A 17273-nucleotide genomic window follows, 5' to 3' on the forward strand; every position below is an offset into this window, starting at 1 on the left:
CACTTCTATGACCTCACTGGAGGGAAACAAAAGCCTCTTTCAAGAGCCTGGCAGCTGGCCCGGAGAATGGGGAACGCTCCCTCTCGCCCTCAAAATAAAAAGGAGCCACCCGGCTGAGTTGGCCGAAGCAGAGAAATAATCCTGTGATTCATGAGATCCTCGGGGCGAGGATCTCATGAATGCAGCCTGATCTTTCCAGGAGGGTCCCAAGGAAACGGCAGGCTGGGATTGGAGAAGGGAAGAAGGGAATCCATCTTTAAGTCCCTCTTCCCAATTCACAAATTCCTACACAGGCTGTTTTAGCACGAGGGGGCCAAGCAAGATTGGCACTGGCATTCTGCCGATGCCCCTCGGTCCTGCCAGGTTTCCTTCGCCAAAGATAACGTGGGATCAGCTCAGCACTGGAAGTCCCAAAAGTGCTTTTTTTCCCCAAGAGGCAACCGGAGTTTCTGGCGTTTCTTTGAAGACGTTTCGCTTCTCATCTGAGAAGCTTCTTCAGCTCTGACTGGATGGTGGAGAACGGAAGGATTGATACTCCTTGCAGGCAGCTGGTCATTTGCATCCTTTTAGAGGATCGTTGAGGCCACTTGGAGGTTTATCTGTGTCCTCAGAGTCACCTTGAATGGTACAAATGAGCGAGAAGAAGGCTCAAGTGACACTGAGGACACAAAAAACCTCCAAGTGGCCTCAACGACCCTCTAAAAGGATGCAAATGACCAGCTGCCTGCAAGGCGTATCAACCCTTCCATTCCCCACCATCCAGTCAGAGCTGAAGAAGCTTCTCGGATGAGAAGCGAAACGTCTTCAAAAGAACAAAACCCCCAGAAAAGTCCACTTACCTCTTGAAAAAAGCACCTTTGGGACAACTGTGACCTTGGATGACGGAGAATCTCTACAGGCATTTAGCGACACAATTTGGGATGGACACCCTTGGAACGGTGTGGGGATAGAAATGGAATTCCAGAGGAAAAACTGTAGACTACAGGAGCCTTGATGGCGCAGCGGATTAAACTGCTGTTAAAGTAGCACTTAGCTGCCTGCAATTATTGCGAGTTCAATTCTCACCAGGCTCAAGGTTGACTCAGCCTTCCATCCTTCCGAGGTAGGTAAAATGAGGACCCGGTTTGTGGGGGCAATAAGCTGACTTTGTATAAAAAAAAGAACACCGCTTAGGAGGGGGCCGAAAGCCCTACTAAGCAAGTATACACAAAAGTATGAAGGCTATTGCTTAACGCATTGTAAGCCGCCCTGAGTCTCCGGAGAAGGGCGGCATATAAATCGAACCAATCAATCAATCAATAAATAAATAAATAATGAACGATTTGCACCACTCAGAGAAACCTCCAAGCGGCCTCAACGACCCTCTGAAAGGATGCAAATGACCAGCTGCCTGCCAGGAAGATCAATCCTTCTATTCCCCACCATCCAGTCAGAGTGGAAGAAGCTTCTTGGATGAGAAGTGAAACGTCTTCAAAAGAATAACCAGAGAGTCCAGTGGCTTCTTAGAAAAAAAACACCTTTGGGACAATCTGGATGACTTGAGACCCTCCATAGACACTCAGGTCAAAAGATGTGTGTGTGGGGGGGGGGGAGAGAGCTTTCCTCTCCTGCTGCTTTCCTCTCTTGTGAATTTGGGGGGGTGGGAGGAGCGAAGGAGGCTGGGTGGGACGGCACGAGGCGGATTCTCGGCCTGGGGGAAGAGGCAGCTCGGACTGGCGGCCAGTGCCAGGCCTCCTCGCTGGCCCAGTTCCAGGTTATTGTTACCGTTGGCAGGCTGCCTCTGTCCTGTAACTATAAACATGGTGGAGGGTGTTTGCCATAATTGGGGAAGACGACGGGCTGTGTGTTTAAATGTCCCCCTGCCCTCCTCCTCCCGTTGTGGGGAAAAGTCACGCCCACACCCACTTTGGGAATGCAAACCTGGCTTCCTCGCACGGATTCAGGGTTGCGAATCCTTTAAGGGGGGAAAAAAAAACCCCATGGAATGGAACCAAGTACTGAATGGGTCTATATGCTTTCAAGGGGAAAACCAGGAAGAAGGGACTTTTTTTAAAAAACAACAACAACAAAAAAACCCCATGAAATCCATCTTGCTGAACTCAAAACCTTGCATATTTTATTGCTTGGGAGTTTTAAAAGTTCCAAACGTTTGGGAAAACGATGGTAGTAGAGGCAGGGGGTCTTTTCTTTTCTGCCTGGAAGCACAGCAGGGATATTCGTAATATATATATATATATATTTTAAATTGTTTTGTTTTTTTTTTGTTTAAACCATATTGTTTTTAGGAATAACTCAAGGTCAGGGAATATACCTAAAACGCCCTTCCTCCTCCTGTTTTCCTCACAACGACAACCCTGTGAGGTGGCTGAGAAGGAGGGAGTGGCCCCAAAAGTCACCCAGCTGGCTTTCGTGCCTAAGACAGGACTAGAACTCACCGTCTCCTGGTGATTGGCTCAAAGTCACCTAGCCGGCTTTCATGCCTAAGGCGGGACTAGAACTCTCTTTCTCCTGGTGATTGGCTCAAAGTCACCCAGCCGGCTTTCGTGCCTAAGGCGGGGCTAGAACTCCCAGCCTCCTGGTGATTGGCCCAAAGTCACCCAGCTGGCTTTCATGCCTAAGGCGGGACTAGAACTCCCAGCCTCCTGGTGATTGGCTCAAAGTCACGCAGCTGGCTTTTGTGCTTAAGGCGGGACTAGAACTCCCAGCCTCCTGGTGATTGGCCCAAAGTCACCCAGCCGGCTTTCATGCCTAAGGCGGAACTAGAACTCCCAACCTCCTGGTTTCTAGCCTGGTGTCTTAACCCTACATCAAACTGACTCTAATTCTAGTAAAGGAAGGTGTCTGGCGTCCTGGGGGGAAGTCTGGTGTCCTGGGGGGGGGAGGGGGCTCTTGTCTTGAGGAACAGCAATCGTTGGCTAAATTCTGACCCCACAACGTACCTCCTTCATGACACCCGGTCACCCACCCACCCCGCCTTCCAAAGAAAGCTGCACATGTCACATAGTTCTTCCAGAGTTGAGTCGGAGGAGGAGGAGGAGACCTTCCCTCAAAAGCAACAGAGACCGTGGTCGTCACTCACCTACGTGAATAGGCGCAGGGAATAAGCCGTATTCGTGCTCTCCGGGCGTGTATTCCAGTTTTTCTTTCTTTAACTGGATCAGGCGGCTTTTGGGGCTAAGGAAGAGAGAGAGAGAGAGAGAGAGAGAGGATGAGAGACCATGAAGGATGATGTCCAATTCTTGATGTCATCATTGATGTGCAATGATGTCTGAGGCTCTAGAAAGAGTGCAGAGAAGGCTGAGTCAACCTTGAGCCGGTCAGGATCGAACAGTGAGCAGTGAGTTAGCCTGCAATGCTGCATTCTAGCTACTGGGAAGGAAGGAAGGAAGGAAGGAAGGGAGGAGGGAAGGAAGGAAGGGCAATACCAATAGCACTTAAACTTATATCCCGCTGCACGGTGCTTTTACAGCCCTCTCTAAGCAGTTTACAGAGTTAGCCTTTTGCCCCGCAACAATCTGGGTCCTCATTTTTACCAACCTCAGAAGGACGGAAGACTGAGTCAACCTTGAGCCGGTGAGATTTGAACTGCCGAACTGCAGCTAGCAGTCAGCTGAAGTAGCCTGCAGTGCTGCACTCTAACCACCGCGCAGTGGTGGGTTTCAAATTTTTTTTTACTACCGGTTCTGTGGGTGTAGCTTGGTGGGCGTGGCATGGCTTGGTGGGCGTGGCAGGGGAAGGTTACTGCAAAATCCCCATTTCCTCCCAATCAGCTGGGACTCGGGAGGCAGAGAATAGATGGGGGCTGGGCCCAGTCAGAATTTTTACTACCGGTTCCCCCGAACTACTCAAAATTTCCGCTACCGGTTCTCCAGAACTCGTCAGAGCCGGCTGAAACCCACCTCTGCCACTGGCTCATCTCGGCTCTGATGATTCTACATACGATTCTCTCTTTTATTAGTTTTAATGTTTTTTTTTTTATATGATGTTTTTATATTCTTGTAAGCCGCTTTGAGTCGCCGTGTGTGAATAGGCAGAAATATAAATCAAATCAAATCAATCAATAACATCCTACCAATAATATCCTATCCACACGGCACATAACAAGGTCAGATTATACCGCATCTACCAGCATTAAAACAGCAACTTTTAGGGGTCTCTAGTCTGCAGGCTTAATCCACTATAAAGTAGATTTTCAAAGCAACGGGAATCCCTGCTGACTGCTCTCCCCCCAGCAGCCCGACTTCCAAGGACCCATTCACAATGAATGGTGCAATGAATTGTACTGTCACTAGAGGGCACGCTCCCCCAGCAACCATTATCTCCAACTACACCCTTCCGTTTGTGTTAACTCACACCAGCAGCTACTGCTGGTAGGACCGAGAAATGCATGGCACTTAATGGGGGGTCATAGCTTACAACCTTTAGCTCTTATTCCTACTGGATTTCCGTTCCGGACAAGTGCTATCTTCTTTCTTACGAGCCGCGGTGGCGCAGTGGTTAGAGTGCGGTACTGCAGGCTACTTCTGCTGATCCCCGGCTGCCAGCAGTTTGGCGGTTCGAATCTCAGCAGGCTCAAGGTTGACTCAGCCTTCCGTCCTTCCGAGGCGGGTAAAATGAGGAGCCAGATTGTTGGGGGGCAAGAGGCTGGCTCTGTAAACCGCTTAGAGAGGGCTGGGAAGCACTATAAAGCGGTATTTAAATGTAAATGCTATTAGGATGGAGAGAGTTTGGCCCAAAGTCAGCAGATTGGCTATAAGCCTAAGGTGGGGCTAGAACTCACAGCCTCTCAGTTTCTACCAACAGAAGAGAGCATAACTTGTGGGGTCCTTGGTGCTCCCTGAGCTCAGTTGTTTTCTTGCAAACGTTTCATGACCCAACTAGGTAACCTCATCAGTGCTAGAAGGGGGTGGGGTTACATTATTTATAAACAGCAAATCCCGCTCCCTCGTAGCACTGATGAGGCTACCTAGCTGGGTCATGAAACGCCTGCAAGAAAACAACCAAGGACCCCACAGTCATCCTCCTCTCCTCTCTGCAAACCCTTCTCCCTTCTAGCACTGATGAGGTTACCTAGCTGGGTCATGAAACGTTTGCAAGAAAACCACCAAGCTCAGAGAACACCGAGGCCTGGCCTAATTTTTCTCCCCTTTCTTTTAAATTTTTAAACTGAAATTTTAATTTGTTTTTAAATTATTGGGATTTTAAACTGTCGTGGGCTAAATTATTTAATTTGGTTTTAAATTGTTTCTAACTTTTGTACTTCTGTATTTTATCCTGTGCCTGTTCACCGCCCTGAGTCCTTCGGGAGTAGGGCGGTATACAAATTTAATAAAACATAAACAAAACAAACCGAGGACCCCCCGACAGTCCCGGTTTCCAGCCTGTTGTCTTAACCATCACATCATGTCAGACGATGTGATTTATGCATTGTTGGCATATTATCGTATGTCTTCGCTTCGCCGTGTTTTTGTTCTTTTAAAAAGTTTGCTGGGCTTTGCCCGGATAAGTATTATTGATGGGCTGCTGCGTGCCAAACTCGCTCTGTTTCTCCTAGTAAACATGTTTTTAATGGGTTATGCCAAATGCCATCCTTTTTAACAGAAGGGACCTTGAAGTCTACCGGTGGTCAAAACCACACACCACTGCGGTGTCTTACCTCTGACCGCCCCCCCACCCCCCACCCCAAAAAAAAACCTCCCAAGCCTGGGCGATAAATCCTCCCTATCCCAGAGAAAAATGCCACACAGAGTTTTTGTGCGTTGTTTCATAGGGAAGAAAAAAAAGAAAAGAAAAGAAACTCTGCTTTTAACTGGGTTAACTTCGCGGTAGGTGGAGCCCCCTCCCTCTCTGGAAAGCCACATTGCTGCCAAGGAGAGAAGCCACATGATACAACGTCTTCCTTGCTCGGGGGAATTTTTATATATATATATATATATTTTATATATATATATAATGTGGAGGAAACATTCCTGAAAATAAATTGCTTTCTGGGGTGCTTTTGGATCTATCCCTGAAAGCCGAGAGGGGCGGAGGGGAGGGCCCCGATCAAAATCAAATAGGAAACGCGGATGAGTCATGCGTCTTGTGAGCCGGAATATTCTTTAACTTGGACGCGACTCAGGAATTTTGTGTGTGGGCTCCAGAGAAGATGGCAAGTTGAATCCAACCACACCGAGCGTGTCTACACTTGAGGTTCCCCTTGGGCTAAGAGGGTTTGGAAAGAGGGAGAGAGAGAGAGAGGGAGGGAGGAAAAGAGAAAAAAAAAGAATGCGAGAGAGAGAAAGAGAAGGAGAGAGAAGGAAGGAAAAGAGGAAAGAGGGAGGGAGGGAGGAAAGAAAAGAGAAAGGTGAAAGAAAGAAAAGAGGAAAGAGATAGGAAGAGAAAGAAGGCAGCAAGAAAGAGGGAGAGGAAGAGAAAGAAAAAGAAAAAAGGAAGGAAAGGAGAAAGAAAAAAGGTGAGAGAGGGAAAAAAAGAAAGAAGACAAAAAAGGAAGGAGGGAAAAGATAGAGAAGGAAAGAAGGAAGGAAGGAAAAGAGGAAAGAGAGAGGGAGGGAGGAAAAGAGAAAGGTGAAAGAAGGAAAGGAAGAAAAGAGGAAGGAAGGGGAAAGAGAAAGAAGGCAGCAAGAAAGAGGGAGATAAAGAGAAAGGAAGGAAGGGGGAAATGAGAAAGAGGGAAGAAAGGAAGGAAAAGAGAAAGAAAAAAGTGAGAGGGGGGAAAGAGAAAGAAGAAGGAGGGAGGGAAAAGATAGAGAAGGAAAGAAGGAAGGAAGAAAAGATAGAGAAGGAAGGAGAGGAAAGAAAGAAGGAAGGAAGGAAGGAAGGAAGGAAGGAAGGAAGGAGGGAAGGAAGGAAAGAAAGAAAGAAAGAAAGAAAGAAAGAAAGAAAGAAAGAAAGAAAGAAAGAAAGAAAGAAAGAAAGAAAGAAAACCACCCCCAAGCCAACTCCAGATTGGCTGGTTCTAACGGTCGCTAAGTGAGGACTGTGTCTTGGCCAATGAGAACCCAGCCAGGGAAAAGCGAGGCTCGGGGAGGGGGGGAATAGGAAGCCAGGGGGCTCCACCTCAGGAGGAGACCTTGGCTTCTCCGACTTACTCGCTGGTCTTGTAGACGTCCGAATAGAGGCCGGCCTTCTGGTACTTCTTTTTCGGTGGGCGGGCCGCTTTCTTCTCCCGCTGGACCAGGGGGGCCGGCGGCCGTTCGGCTTTCTCCGGGGGCTTCCCAGCAGCCTCCGAGGAGGGAGGAGGGGGAGGGAGGGGAGGTGGGGGAGGAGGGGGAGGGGGAGGAGGAGGAGGAGGAAGAAGAGGGTCAGGTGCGGCTTCTGAAAAGCTGGAAGGAGAAATTTGAGGGGGGGACGGGGTGAGCTGGAGATGAGCCTCTGGGAATCTGGGGCCCACCCATTGGTGTGTGTGTTCGTAGGGGTTCGGGAGAACCTCTAGCTAAGATTCTGTGCAGTTCGGAGAACCCCCAAATCCCACTCCTGGCTGGCTCCGCCCACCCCGCTCCTCCCAGGAGTCCCCATGCGGCCTGTTTTGGACGCAGGTAAGTGCATGGCGCGCGTGGAGAGCAAAAAACGGGCCTACCGGAAGTTCGAGAAGGCCGGAAACAGGCCAGTTTCCGGCCTCCAGAGCCTGGGGAGGCCATTTTCACCCTACAGGAAGCTCGAGGAAAGTCTCTGGAGCCTGGGGAGGGCAAAAACGCCAACAACCCCGCCCCACCGCCATGGTGTAAGAGGTCGACTAGGCCACGCCCACCATGGCCACACCCACCCAGCAACCAGGGCAGAGAACCCCTTGCTAAAATGTTTAAAGCCCACCCCTGAATCCACCCCATCGAGCAACCTGCCCACCCACAGCAAAGGAAGCCCAAATCAGCAGGAGTCAAGCTGTTGCACAGGTAGTCCTCGACTTACGACGGTTCATCCAGTGACCAAAAGTTACACCGCCACTGGGGAAAAAAAGCGACCCGGGACCCTTTTTTTTTTCGCCCTTACGACCGTCGTAGCATCCCCGCGGTTGGGCGATCGAAATTCGGGTGCTTTGTCCACCGACTCATATTTATGACGGTCCGCGGGGATAAAACGCGGTGACCTTTCTTATACAGCCGAATCGATGGGGGAAGACGGATTTGCTGAACCGCCGTCCGACCGACTTAACAAACTGCAGCGGTTCCCTTAACGATGGCGGCAAAGAAAATTCGTAAAACGAGACCAAATCCCCTTAGCAAACGATTCGTTTAGCAGCAGAGAATATTGGGCCGTTAAATCGAGGACTACCTGTATTTCCCCTGGGGAAAGGGACCCCTGCGTTGTCTTGGCCACTAGATATGATGCTGGGGCTCACGATCATGAGGACTACAGCCTTTTTTTTTTCCTCCACCCCAAATCCGAAGGGCTCACCTTTTATGGCTCTCTTGCTCCTCGCCGGGGAGCGGTTTCTGCTTCTTCCTCGTCAGCTCTTCTTCCAGCCACCGTTTCCTCTTTGACCCTTTCTCGGTCACGCCCTGGACCACCGACTCGATGGCGTCGGTGACGGTGTCGGGGCCACAGTGGAGGAGACAGTCGGGCTCTCTGCTGCTGCTGAGCTCGGGGCCGAGGAATCGGCTGACTTGCAGTCCGTGGGAGGAGACCACCGGCGCCGAGGGGTATTTCCTGGGCCTCCCCGGCCGGCGTTTCACGAAATTGTTGCCGGTCCGTGATTGTCTTTGAAGCTTCTTGGCTTTGAGGATCTTGTTGACGTGGTCCAAGTTTTTCTTGGTGGCCAAGATCTTGTCGTAACTGCACATCCGTCTGGTCTGGCTTTGAATGGCTTCCACCATGCTCCTCTTGAAGTGGTGGTGCGGGGAGCGGCCGGAGAGGAGGGAGAGGCCGTCGCCGGGATTCCCGGGGAGCAAGAGATCGCAAGATTTCTCCCGGCCGGGGCTCCGGCTGGGGCTGTCCGAGGGCAGGGTGGGGACGCTGGCCAAGACGGACTCCAGGGTCTTGTCCAAGGCTCCCTGGGTCTCGTGGTGAGCCATGCGCTGCAGGAGGTGGTCGGCGGGATCTTCCACGGAGGAGCCGATTCTGGAACCGCGCGACGGGATCCCAACGACTGGAAAGAGAAAGGAACTTTGGTAAAGGAAGGTTCCGTTTGGATTCAAGCAACGGCTCGAACTGGGAACGAGAGCGGAAACGTTGCAGTGGCTCTCTCAAGTTAACTCGCCGAACTGTATAAACGCCTTTTGAAGGAAGGAAGGAAGCCGTGCGGGATTGCTTCTAGGCAAGACAGGAGGCGTGGAAGTCGAATAAATAAATAAATAAAAAGATCCGGGCCATAAAACATCAGCTACAGGACTTAACAGAATAATAACAAAGTTAAGGGACTTTGGAGGTCTTCTAGTCCAACCCCGTCAAGCAGGAGACCCCTATATCATACTGGACAAATGGTTGCCCAGTCTCTTCTTAAAAACCTCTAGTGATGAGGAAGGAAGGGAGGGAGGGAGGAAAAAAGAATAGCAGAGTAAGAATAACAACAGTTGGAAGGGATATTGGAGGTCATTTAGTTCAACCCCTGGTCAAGCAGGAAGCGGTTACACCATTCTGGACTGGGCAATCTCTTTCAAAACATCTCCAGTAATGTTACACCTACAAGTCCAGGAGGCAAGCTGTCCTTCTCCAAAGTTTCCTTCACCAGGTGACAAAAAGAAGCTGCGAGGGAGCCAGGTGGGCTCACCTGGAGATAGCCTTGCACAAGGATAACTGGGGCGAAAAAAAGAATCCTTGCTGGCTTGGACCCAACACCAGAATAGAGACGATTAGATAAATGACTGGCAGAAGAAAAAAAAAGGCCATAAAATTGGGTTGGTCATGGGACCAAACCTGTTTCACAACCATCCTGAGTTGCGACTGTGAGGGGTAGGCTCCATTACGGTTGTAAGTCGAGGACTACCTGTATCTCTAACCCAGTGTTTCTCAAGTTTGGTGGCTTTAAGATGGGCAGACTTTAATTCTCAGACAGCTGGGGGATTCTGGGAGTGGAAGTCCTCCCCTCTTAAAGCACGCTGGCTGGGGGATTCTGGGAGTGGAAGTCCTCCCCTTTTAAATCATGCTGGCTGGGGGATTCTGGGAGTGGAAGTCCTCCCCTCTTAAAGCACGCTGGCTGGGGAATTCTGGGAGTGGAAGTCCTCCCCTTTTAAATCATGCTAGCTGGGGAATTCTGGGAGTGGAAGTCCTCCCCTCTTAAAGCACGCTGGCTGGGGAATTCTGGGAGTGGAAGTCTACACACTGTAATATTGTTGAGGCTGAACAAACTGGTTTAGAGTTCCAGGTCCGTGACACCTGAAGGGCTTCCTACACCTACCTTAGAAAAGTAACCCAACCCACCTGTGGAAGATGTGCTTTCGGAGGAAGACCGCTTCCTGGAAGGACTGCAACTGGTGCTCTCCACTGATCTCTGGGAGAGCTTCTCCTGACCTGGAAGGGTGCCTGGCGAAGGAAATCAAGACAGGTCAAGAAAAAAAAAAGGGAGAGAGAATGATTGGTGGAGACACAAACACAAATTCCAAACCACCTTTCCCACTGGAGTTTCCACAGAGGCCAATGGGAGACAACGCCCGAGGCAGAAAGACAAGGAACGGTTTTCACTCAAGATTCTGGTGTCACCTGCCAAAGCTTGTGGTGGTTTAAGGAATTTTGAGGGCAAAATTCAGCTTGGAGGGGTCAAATGTCCTTTGGTGGGCTCCTCTTGACCGAGCAGCTGGGTCAAGAGCGAAGCACGACCTGAGGGGGTGCGAAAGCTTCATCCCAGAGTTGAAGAAGCTTCTTGGACGAGGAGCGAAACGTCTTCAAAGAAAAACCAGAAAGTCCAATTGCCTCTTGGGGAAAAAAAGCACCTTCAAAAAGACGCACTGCACACCAGAACAACTGGACACAAGGACAGTTTTTCCCCGAATGCCATCACTCTGCTAAACAAATAATTCCCTCAATACTGTCAAACTATTTACTAAGTCTGCATTACTTATTCTTCTCTTCCTTCCTAGTACGTATCTCTTCCCACTTATGACTATAGCCGTGTTGCTTGTATCTTTCAATTTATATTGTTTTTATTTCTGTCCTAGTACGATTTGATAGCTTATTAGTAACCTTGACTATCACTAAGTGTATCTTTTTGATTCTCGATGAATGTATTTTATTCTCCTTGTGTACACTCAGAGTATTATACACCTAAGACAAATTCCTTGTGTGTCCAATCACACTCGGCCAAGAAAGAATTCTATCCTATGGGGCAACCAGGATGGCTGAGAATCTCCGTAGACATCACCCTAAAACAACAACACACCTCACAACGTGCCACAACACACTAGGACCTTAGATCTCTCTTCAAGGCTGCTCTTCAAAGCTTCGAGGTTGGGGACCCTTGGCTTAATTGATCCTTCAAGGGAGCTGAGGACGCCCTTGTGTCCTTCTCAAATGCTCCCAACCCTTGGCCCGAGCGGCTAAATGGACTGCGGCGGGCGGTGAGCACCAGATGGCTCGAAAGCCTCCCTTGGGGACGTTTGGGGAAGATTAAAAGACCAGGTGCCTTTGCAACCCAGCTGGCTGGCCTTTGAAGGATCTTGTGTGTGTGTGTGTGTGTGTGTGTGTGTGTGTGTGTGTGTGAAAAGCTTGGCAACAGGCCAAAGGATGCTGCGCACGGATGTCACCTCTCCAGGCAGGTAATAGCTGCAGTAACCACGCTCTCTCTCTCCTCCCTCCCCCCAGCCTGCTGTTAGCAAGTCAACCGTGTGACTAATTTAATGACTGCAGGGAATCCGGTTAACGAATGCGGCAAGAACGGCAGTAAAACGGGGCAGAAACTCACTCGATGGAATTTCTCGCTTAGCAACATCGATTTTTTGGGCTCGATTGTGGGGTCGTTAAAAGTTGAAGACGACCTGTATATACCTTGTTTCCCCCAAAAATAAGACATCCCCTGAAGAGACTTGGTGGCGCAGCAGATTAAACTGCTGTTAAGTAACGCCAGCTGCCTGCAATTACTGCGAGTTCGAATCTCACCAGGCTCAAGATTTGACTCAGCCTTCCATCCTTCCGAGGTAGGCAAAATGAGGACTCGGATTGTGGGGGGCAATAAGCTGACTTTGTATAAAAAAGAACACTGCTTGGGGGGGGGGGCAAAATCTCTACTAAGCAGGTATATACAAAAGTATGAAGGCTATTGCTTAGCGCATTGTAAGCCGCCCTGAGTCTCCAGAGAAAGGTGACATATAAATTGAACCAATAAATAAATAAATAAATAAATAAATAAATAAATAAATAAATAAATAAATAAATAAATAAGCAAGCAAGCAAGCAAGCAAGCAAGCCCAATTGGGCTTTCAGGCACATGTGCTAAACTAACCCCCCACCCGAAAATAAGCCCTCCCTGAAAATAAGGCCAAGCACTTGTTTTGGGGTTCAAAAAATACATAAGACAGGGTCTTATTTTTGGGGAAACATGGCATATTTATTTATTTATTAGTTTGATTTATATGACACCCTTCTCCGGAGACTCAGGGTGGCTTATAATGCGTTAAGCAATAGCCTTCATACTTTTGTATATACCTGCTTAGTAGGGCTTTCGGGGCCCCCCCAAGCGGTGTTCTATTTTATACAAAGTCAGCTTATTGCCCCCACAATCCGGGTCCTCATTTTACCTACCTCGGAAGGACGGAAGGCTGAGTTAACCTTGAGCCTGGTGAGAATTGAACTCGCAGTAATTGCAGGCAGCTGGTGCTACTTAACAGCGCTTTAGTCTGCTGCGCCACCAAGGCTCTTGAAATATGATGAAAATAAGGCTCAGTGCTGCGCGGCACAGGAATTAAAGACATCCGAACTTTCGTTTCGGTCGTTTGCCAACATGGCTTTTGAACATCTGGAGAGCCTGCCCCACTCCGCCCCCTTTGCCTGTATGCCGGGGGAGAGGGGGGGGAGGCGAGAGGGTCTAAAATCTATTTTTAATTATTGTGTTTCTGCCACGAAGGGGTGGATGGATGGGTGGGTGAGGTTTAGGGACAGCTGCAGCCCCCTTCTTCCCCCTCTCAGGCACGTTTGTGTCATACCTGCCCTGTTATCGGAGATGAGTCAGGCACGGCTGGGGGAAAAAAAAAAAATGCCAGAGGGAAGATGGGAGAATAAAGGCTCCCTTGACGTGAAGGGACTTATTTTGGCTAGGAAATATGAGATCAGGCCGGGCTCTGGATGGACAAACAAAAACATGGCGGCAAGCAGAACGTGAAGCAAGTGGCTGGCTCCTTCCTTCCTTTCCTCCCCTCTAATCCTTCCGCCCTCCTTTCTAACCTTCTTTCCTTCTCACCCTCACCTTCCTTCCATCCGTCCCACCCTCCGCTCTAATCAATCCTTCCTTTTCTTCCACATTTTCTCCTTCTTTTTCTCCTCTCTTCTTCCTTCCTTCCACATTTCTCTCCCTTTCTCCTTCTTTTTCTCCTTTTTCTCCCTCCCTTCCTCTTTCTCTCTCTCTTTCTTCCTTCTTTTCCTTTTCTTTCTTTCTTTCTTTCTCTCTTCTTTCTTTCTCTTTCTCCTTTCCTTTCTTTCTCTTTCTCCCTTCCTTCCTTCCTTCCTGTGAATGTGCAGCTTTGCAGACACTTGAGAGTTGATTATGATTTCGTCACTGGGGAAAGAGCCTTGGTAGTACAGTGGTCTAAGGCACCCTGTTATTAAGCTGGTTATTAAGACCAGCTGCCTGCAATTACTGCAGGTTCGAATCTCGCCAAGGCTCAAGGTTGACTCAGCCTTCCATCCTTTCTAAGGTAGGTAAATTGAGGACCCAGTTTGTGGGGGCAATAAGCTGACTTTGTATAAATATACAAAAGGATGAAGGCTATTGCTTAACGCACTGTAAGCCGCCCTGAGTCTCCGGAGAAGGGCGGCATATAAATCAAATAAAAAAAAAAAAAAAAAAAAAGAAAGGAGGAGGACTGAAATCTGGAAGAATGCAGGTGGTTTTGCTTTGTTTTGTTGCGGTAAAAAGATTTGATTGCCCAAGAGGGTCAACTGGAAGTCCAGTCACCATCCACCAAGTTCCCCCAGATGAGTCCGAGTGAGACAGGCGTAGCAATCGAATAGGCCATTTCTTGCATTCTTGACTTGAGCATCCCAAACTGAGGTAGTCGGTGGTGAGGAATTATAGACGCTGAACCAGGCTGGTGTTCAGTGAAGGTGCTGGCCTAGAAACCAGGAGACTGGGAGTTCTAGTGCTACCTTGGCGTGAAAACCGGCTGGCTGACTTTGGACCAATCACCAGGAGACTGGGAGTTCTAGTCCCACCTTAGGCACAAAAGCCACTTGGGTGACTTTGGGCCAATCACCAGGAGACTGGGAGTTCTAGTTCTACCTTGGCGTGAAAGCCAGCTGGGTGACTTTGGGCCAATCACCAGGAGACGGGGAGTTCTAGTCCCACTTTAGGCACAAAAGCCAGCTGGGTGACTTTGGCCAATCACCAGGAGCCTGGGAGTTCTAGTGCTACCTTGGCGTGAAAGCCAGCTGGGTGTCTTTGGGCCAATCACCAGGAGCCTGGGAGTTCTAGTGCTACCTTGGCGTGAAAGCCAGCTGGGTGATTTTCGGCCAATCACCCGGAGACAATGAGTAAATTCTAGTCCTGCCTTAGGCATGAAAGCACGCTGGATGACTTTGGGCCAGTCCTTCTCACGCTCAGCCCCAACCCACCTCACAGGAGAAACAATCACCAGGAGCCTGGGAGTTCTAGTGCTACCTTGGCGTGAAAGCCGGCTGGGTGACTTTGGGCCAATCACCAGGAGCCTGGGAGTTCTAGTCCTGCCTTGGCATGTAAGCTGACTGGGCGACTTTACAGGAGGAGGAGGAGGAAGGAGCATTTAGCTTATGTCCCCTGCCCCCCCGAGCGACTTCTCAAGTAACAAAGGTGGGGTAAATATCTCTCATAAAGAGAAAATAATGAGTTGGCGCTCCAGAGGGGAGGCTTTTTAAGCCTTTCCTGCCCAACGGGCCTGGAGAAGTGGCACGGGAAGGGAAGGAATAAAAGAAACGCAGGGCGAAGGAACAGATGGTTCCAATTGCTGGGGGGGGGGCGGGAGGGGGAAGGGGAGAAGGGAAGGCAAGAGAGGACAGCTTTACCGAAAGGCGATCCATTTTCCTCTGACTCACCCCTTAAATGCGCCAGCGGAGAGGCGGTGATTCAGAGATGGCACTCGGCGGAGGCCCTGGAGGAGGCCCGAAAGAAAGCACACACGTCTCTGTTTTCTTTCTAATTAGTGCTGTTTTTCATCAAATCCGCTTCACTCACGCTAATGGAATTCCGCAGGAAATTCCCAGGACTCTAACTAAACCAAGGCAACCTGTTTTCTCTATTCCCTTCCCCCTTCCTTCCCTCCCCCCCCCCATTTGACCCAATGGGGATATTCACGCTCTGCAATACCGGAGCAGGGGTGCATGTGCGTATGAGAGAGAGAGGGGGGGGGAGAGCGTGGGAGATATTTAATTTATTTGCACAGCCGTCCTTCGTGCACGAGCCTGGATCTAGCCACGAGGAATGAACGAAGGCTGCAAGCAAGGAATGCTAGCTGGGTTTCCGTTTTTTATTCTTTATTTTTTTTTAAAAAAAAAGGGCGTCATCCTAACTGGAGCGAGGCTGGCCAATTCCACAGAGGTGGCTGTAGGACAAAAAAAATATGAGAGAAAGGAAAGAGCCAGCTCTTGGCATGCAGCGATTTATGACAACACATCAAGGTATCGTTGTGAAAAGTTATAGCACCCCCCAACCCCCCCAAAAAATCTGGCCAGCCTTTTTTCTAATGGAAATGTGAGCAAGGAAGGGGTCAGAAAGGGATCCGTGGGTCTGATGAGTAGACCCACCGAGGTATGGCTCTAGCGGCCAAATGGCCTGCATTTTAATCATCATCATCATCATCATCATCATCATCATCATCACCATCATCATCTCAGTTGACTGAGTTTCATGTTTAATGAATAAAGTAAATAATAATAATAATAATAATAATAATAATAATAATAATAATAATAATAATAATAATACCAGGAGATGCCAGAGTCGAAGAAAAAGAACTAGAAAAAAAACCACGAAATATCGCGACCATCGGAACATCGTATATTTGAAGAAGGTACTTGGTAGATACCTAGGACGCTGGCAGCAACCCGTATCAACCATCAGTACCAGTCAATGGTATTTGTGATGCATTTTTGATTGTTCAGTTGACTGAGTTTCATGTTTAATGAATAAAGTAAATAATAATAATAATACTATGCCAGAGTCGAAGAAACAGAACTGGAAAAAATCACGAAATATCGCGACCTGGCCATCGCGAACTACACAGCTATGGATGAAACATGTAACCGTGATACCTGTTGTCATCGGGGCACTTGGTACCATGTCCAAGAATTTTACAAAACGCATCAAGAAATTGCAGCTTCCTGCAATAACACCAGCGGAACTGGAAAAAACTGCTCCATTCCATTCCATTCCATTCCATTCCATTCCATTCCATTCCATTCCATTCCATTCCATATCTTATTCTATTCTATTCTATTCTATTCTATTCTATTCTATTCTATTCTATTCTATTCTATTCCATTCCATTCCATATCTTATTCTATTCTATTCTATTCTATTCTATTCTATTCTATTCCATTCCATATCTTATTCTATTCTATTCTATTCTATTCTATTCTATTCTATTATTCTATTCTATTCTATTCTATTCTATTCTATTCCATTCCATTCCATTCCATATCTTATTCTATTCTATTCTATTCTATTCTATTCTATTCTATTCTATTCTATTCTATTCTATTCTATTCTATTCCATTCCATATCTTATTCTATTCTATTCTATTCTATTATTCTATTCTATTCTATTCTATTCTATTCTATTCTATTCTATTCTATTCTATTCTATTCTATTCTATTCTATTCTATTCTATTCTATTCCATATCTTATTCTATCTTATTCTATCTTATTCTATCTTATTCTATTCTATTCTATTCTATTCTATTCTATTCTATTCTATTCTATTCTATTCTATTCTATTCCATTCCATATCTTATTCTATTCTATTCTATTCTATTCTATTCTATTCTATTCTATTCCATTCTATTCCATTCCATTCCATTCGGAACATCATATATTTTAAGAAGCTCCTTGGTTGATCCCTAGGATGCTGGCAGCAACCCGCATCAACCATTAGCACCAGTCAATGGTATTTGTGATGCATTTTTAAATGTTCAGTTGACTGAGTTTCATGTTTAACGA

The 17273-nt window shown here is 48.0% G+C and overlaps 1 protein-coding gene across 1 annotated transcript in view; it reads right to left on the minus strand.

Annotated features, from left to right (window-relative positions):
- Nucleotides 1–17273, minus strand: part of ASH1L (ASH1 like histone lysine methyltransferase) — a 66218-nt gene that overhangs the window by 22207 nt on the left and 26738 nt on the right. Inside the window, exons 4-7 of the mRNA XM_087881377.1 lie at nt 10357–10458; nt 8395–9085; nt 7092–7325; nt 3080–3174 (exon numbers count right to left, since the gene is read on the minus strand). Coding sequence (XP_087737503.1) covers nt 3080–3174; nt 7092–7325; nt 8395–9085; nt 10357–10458 — 1122 coding nt within the window. The remainder of the gene's footprint in view (nt 1–3079; nt 3175–7091; nt 7326–8394; nt 9086–10356; nt 10459–17273) is intronic.

The sequence above is a fragment of the Pantherophis guttatus genome, chromosome 18, assembly GCF_059756535.1.
Source record: "Pantherophis guttatus breed Tessera chromosome 18, ASM5975653v1, whole genome shotgun sequence".
NCBI lineage: Eukaryota > Metazoa > Chordata > Lepidosauria > Squamata > Colubridae > Pantherophis > Pantherophis guttatus.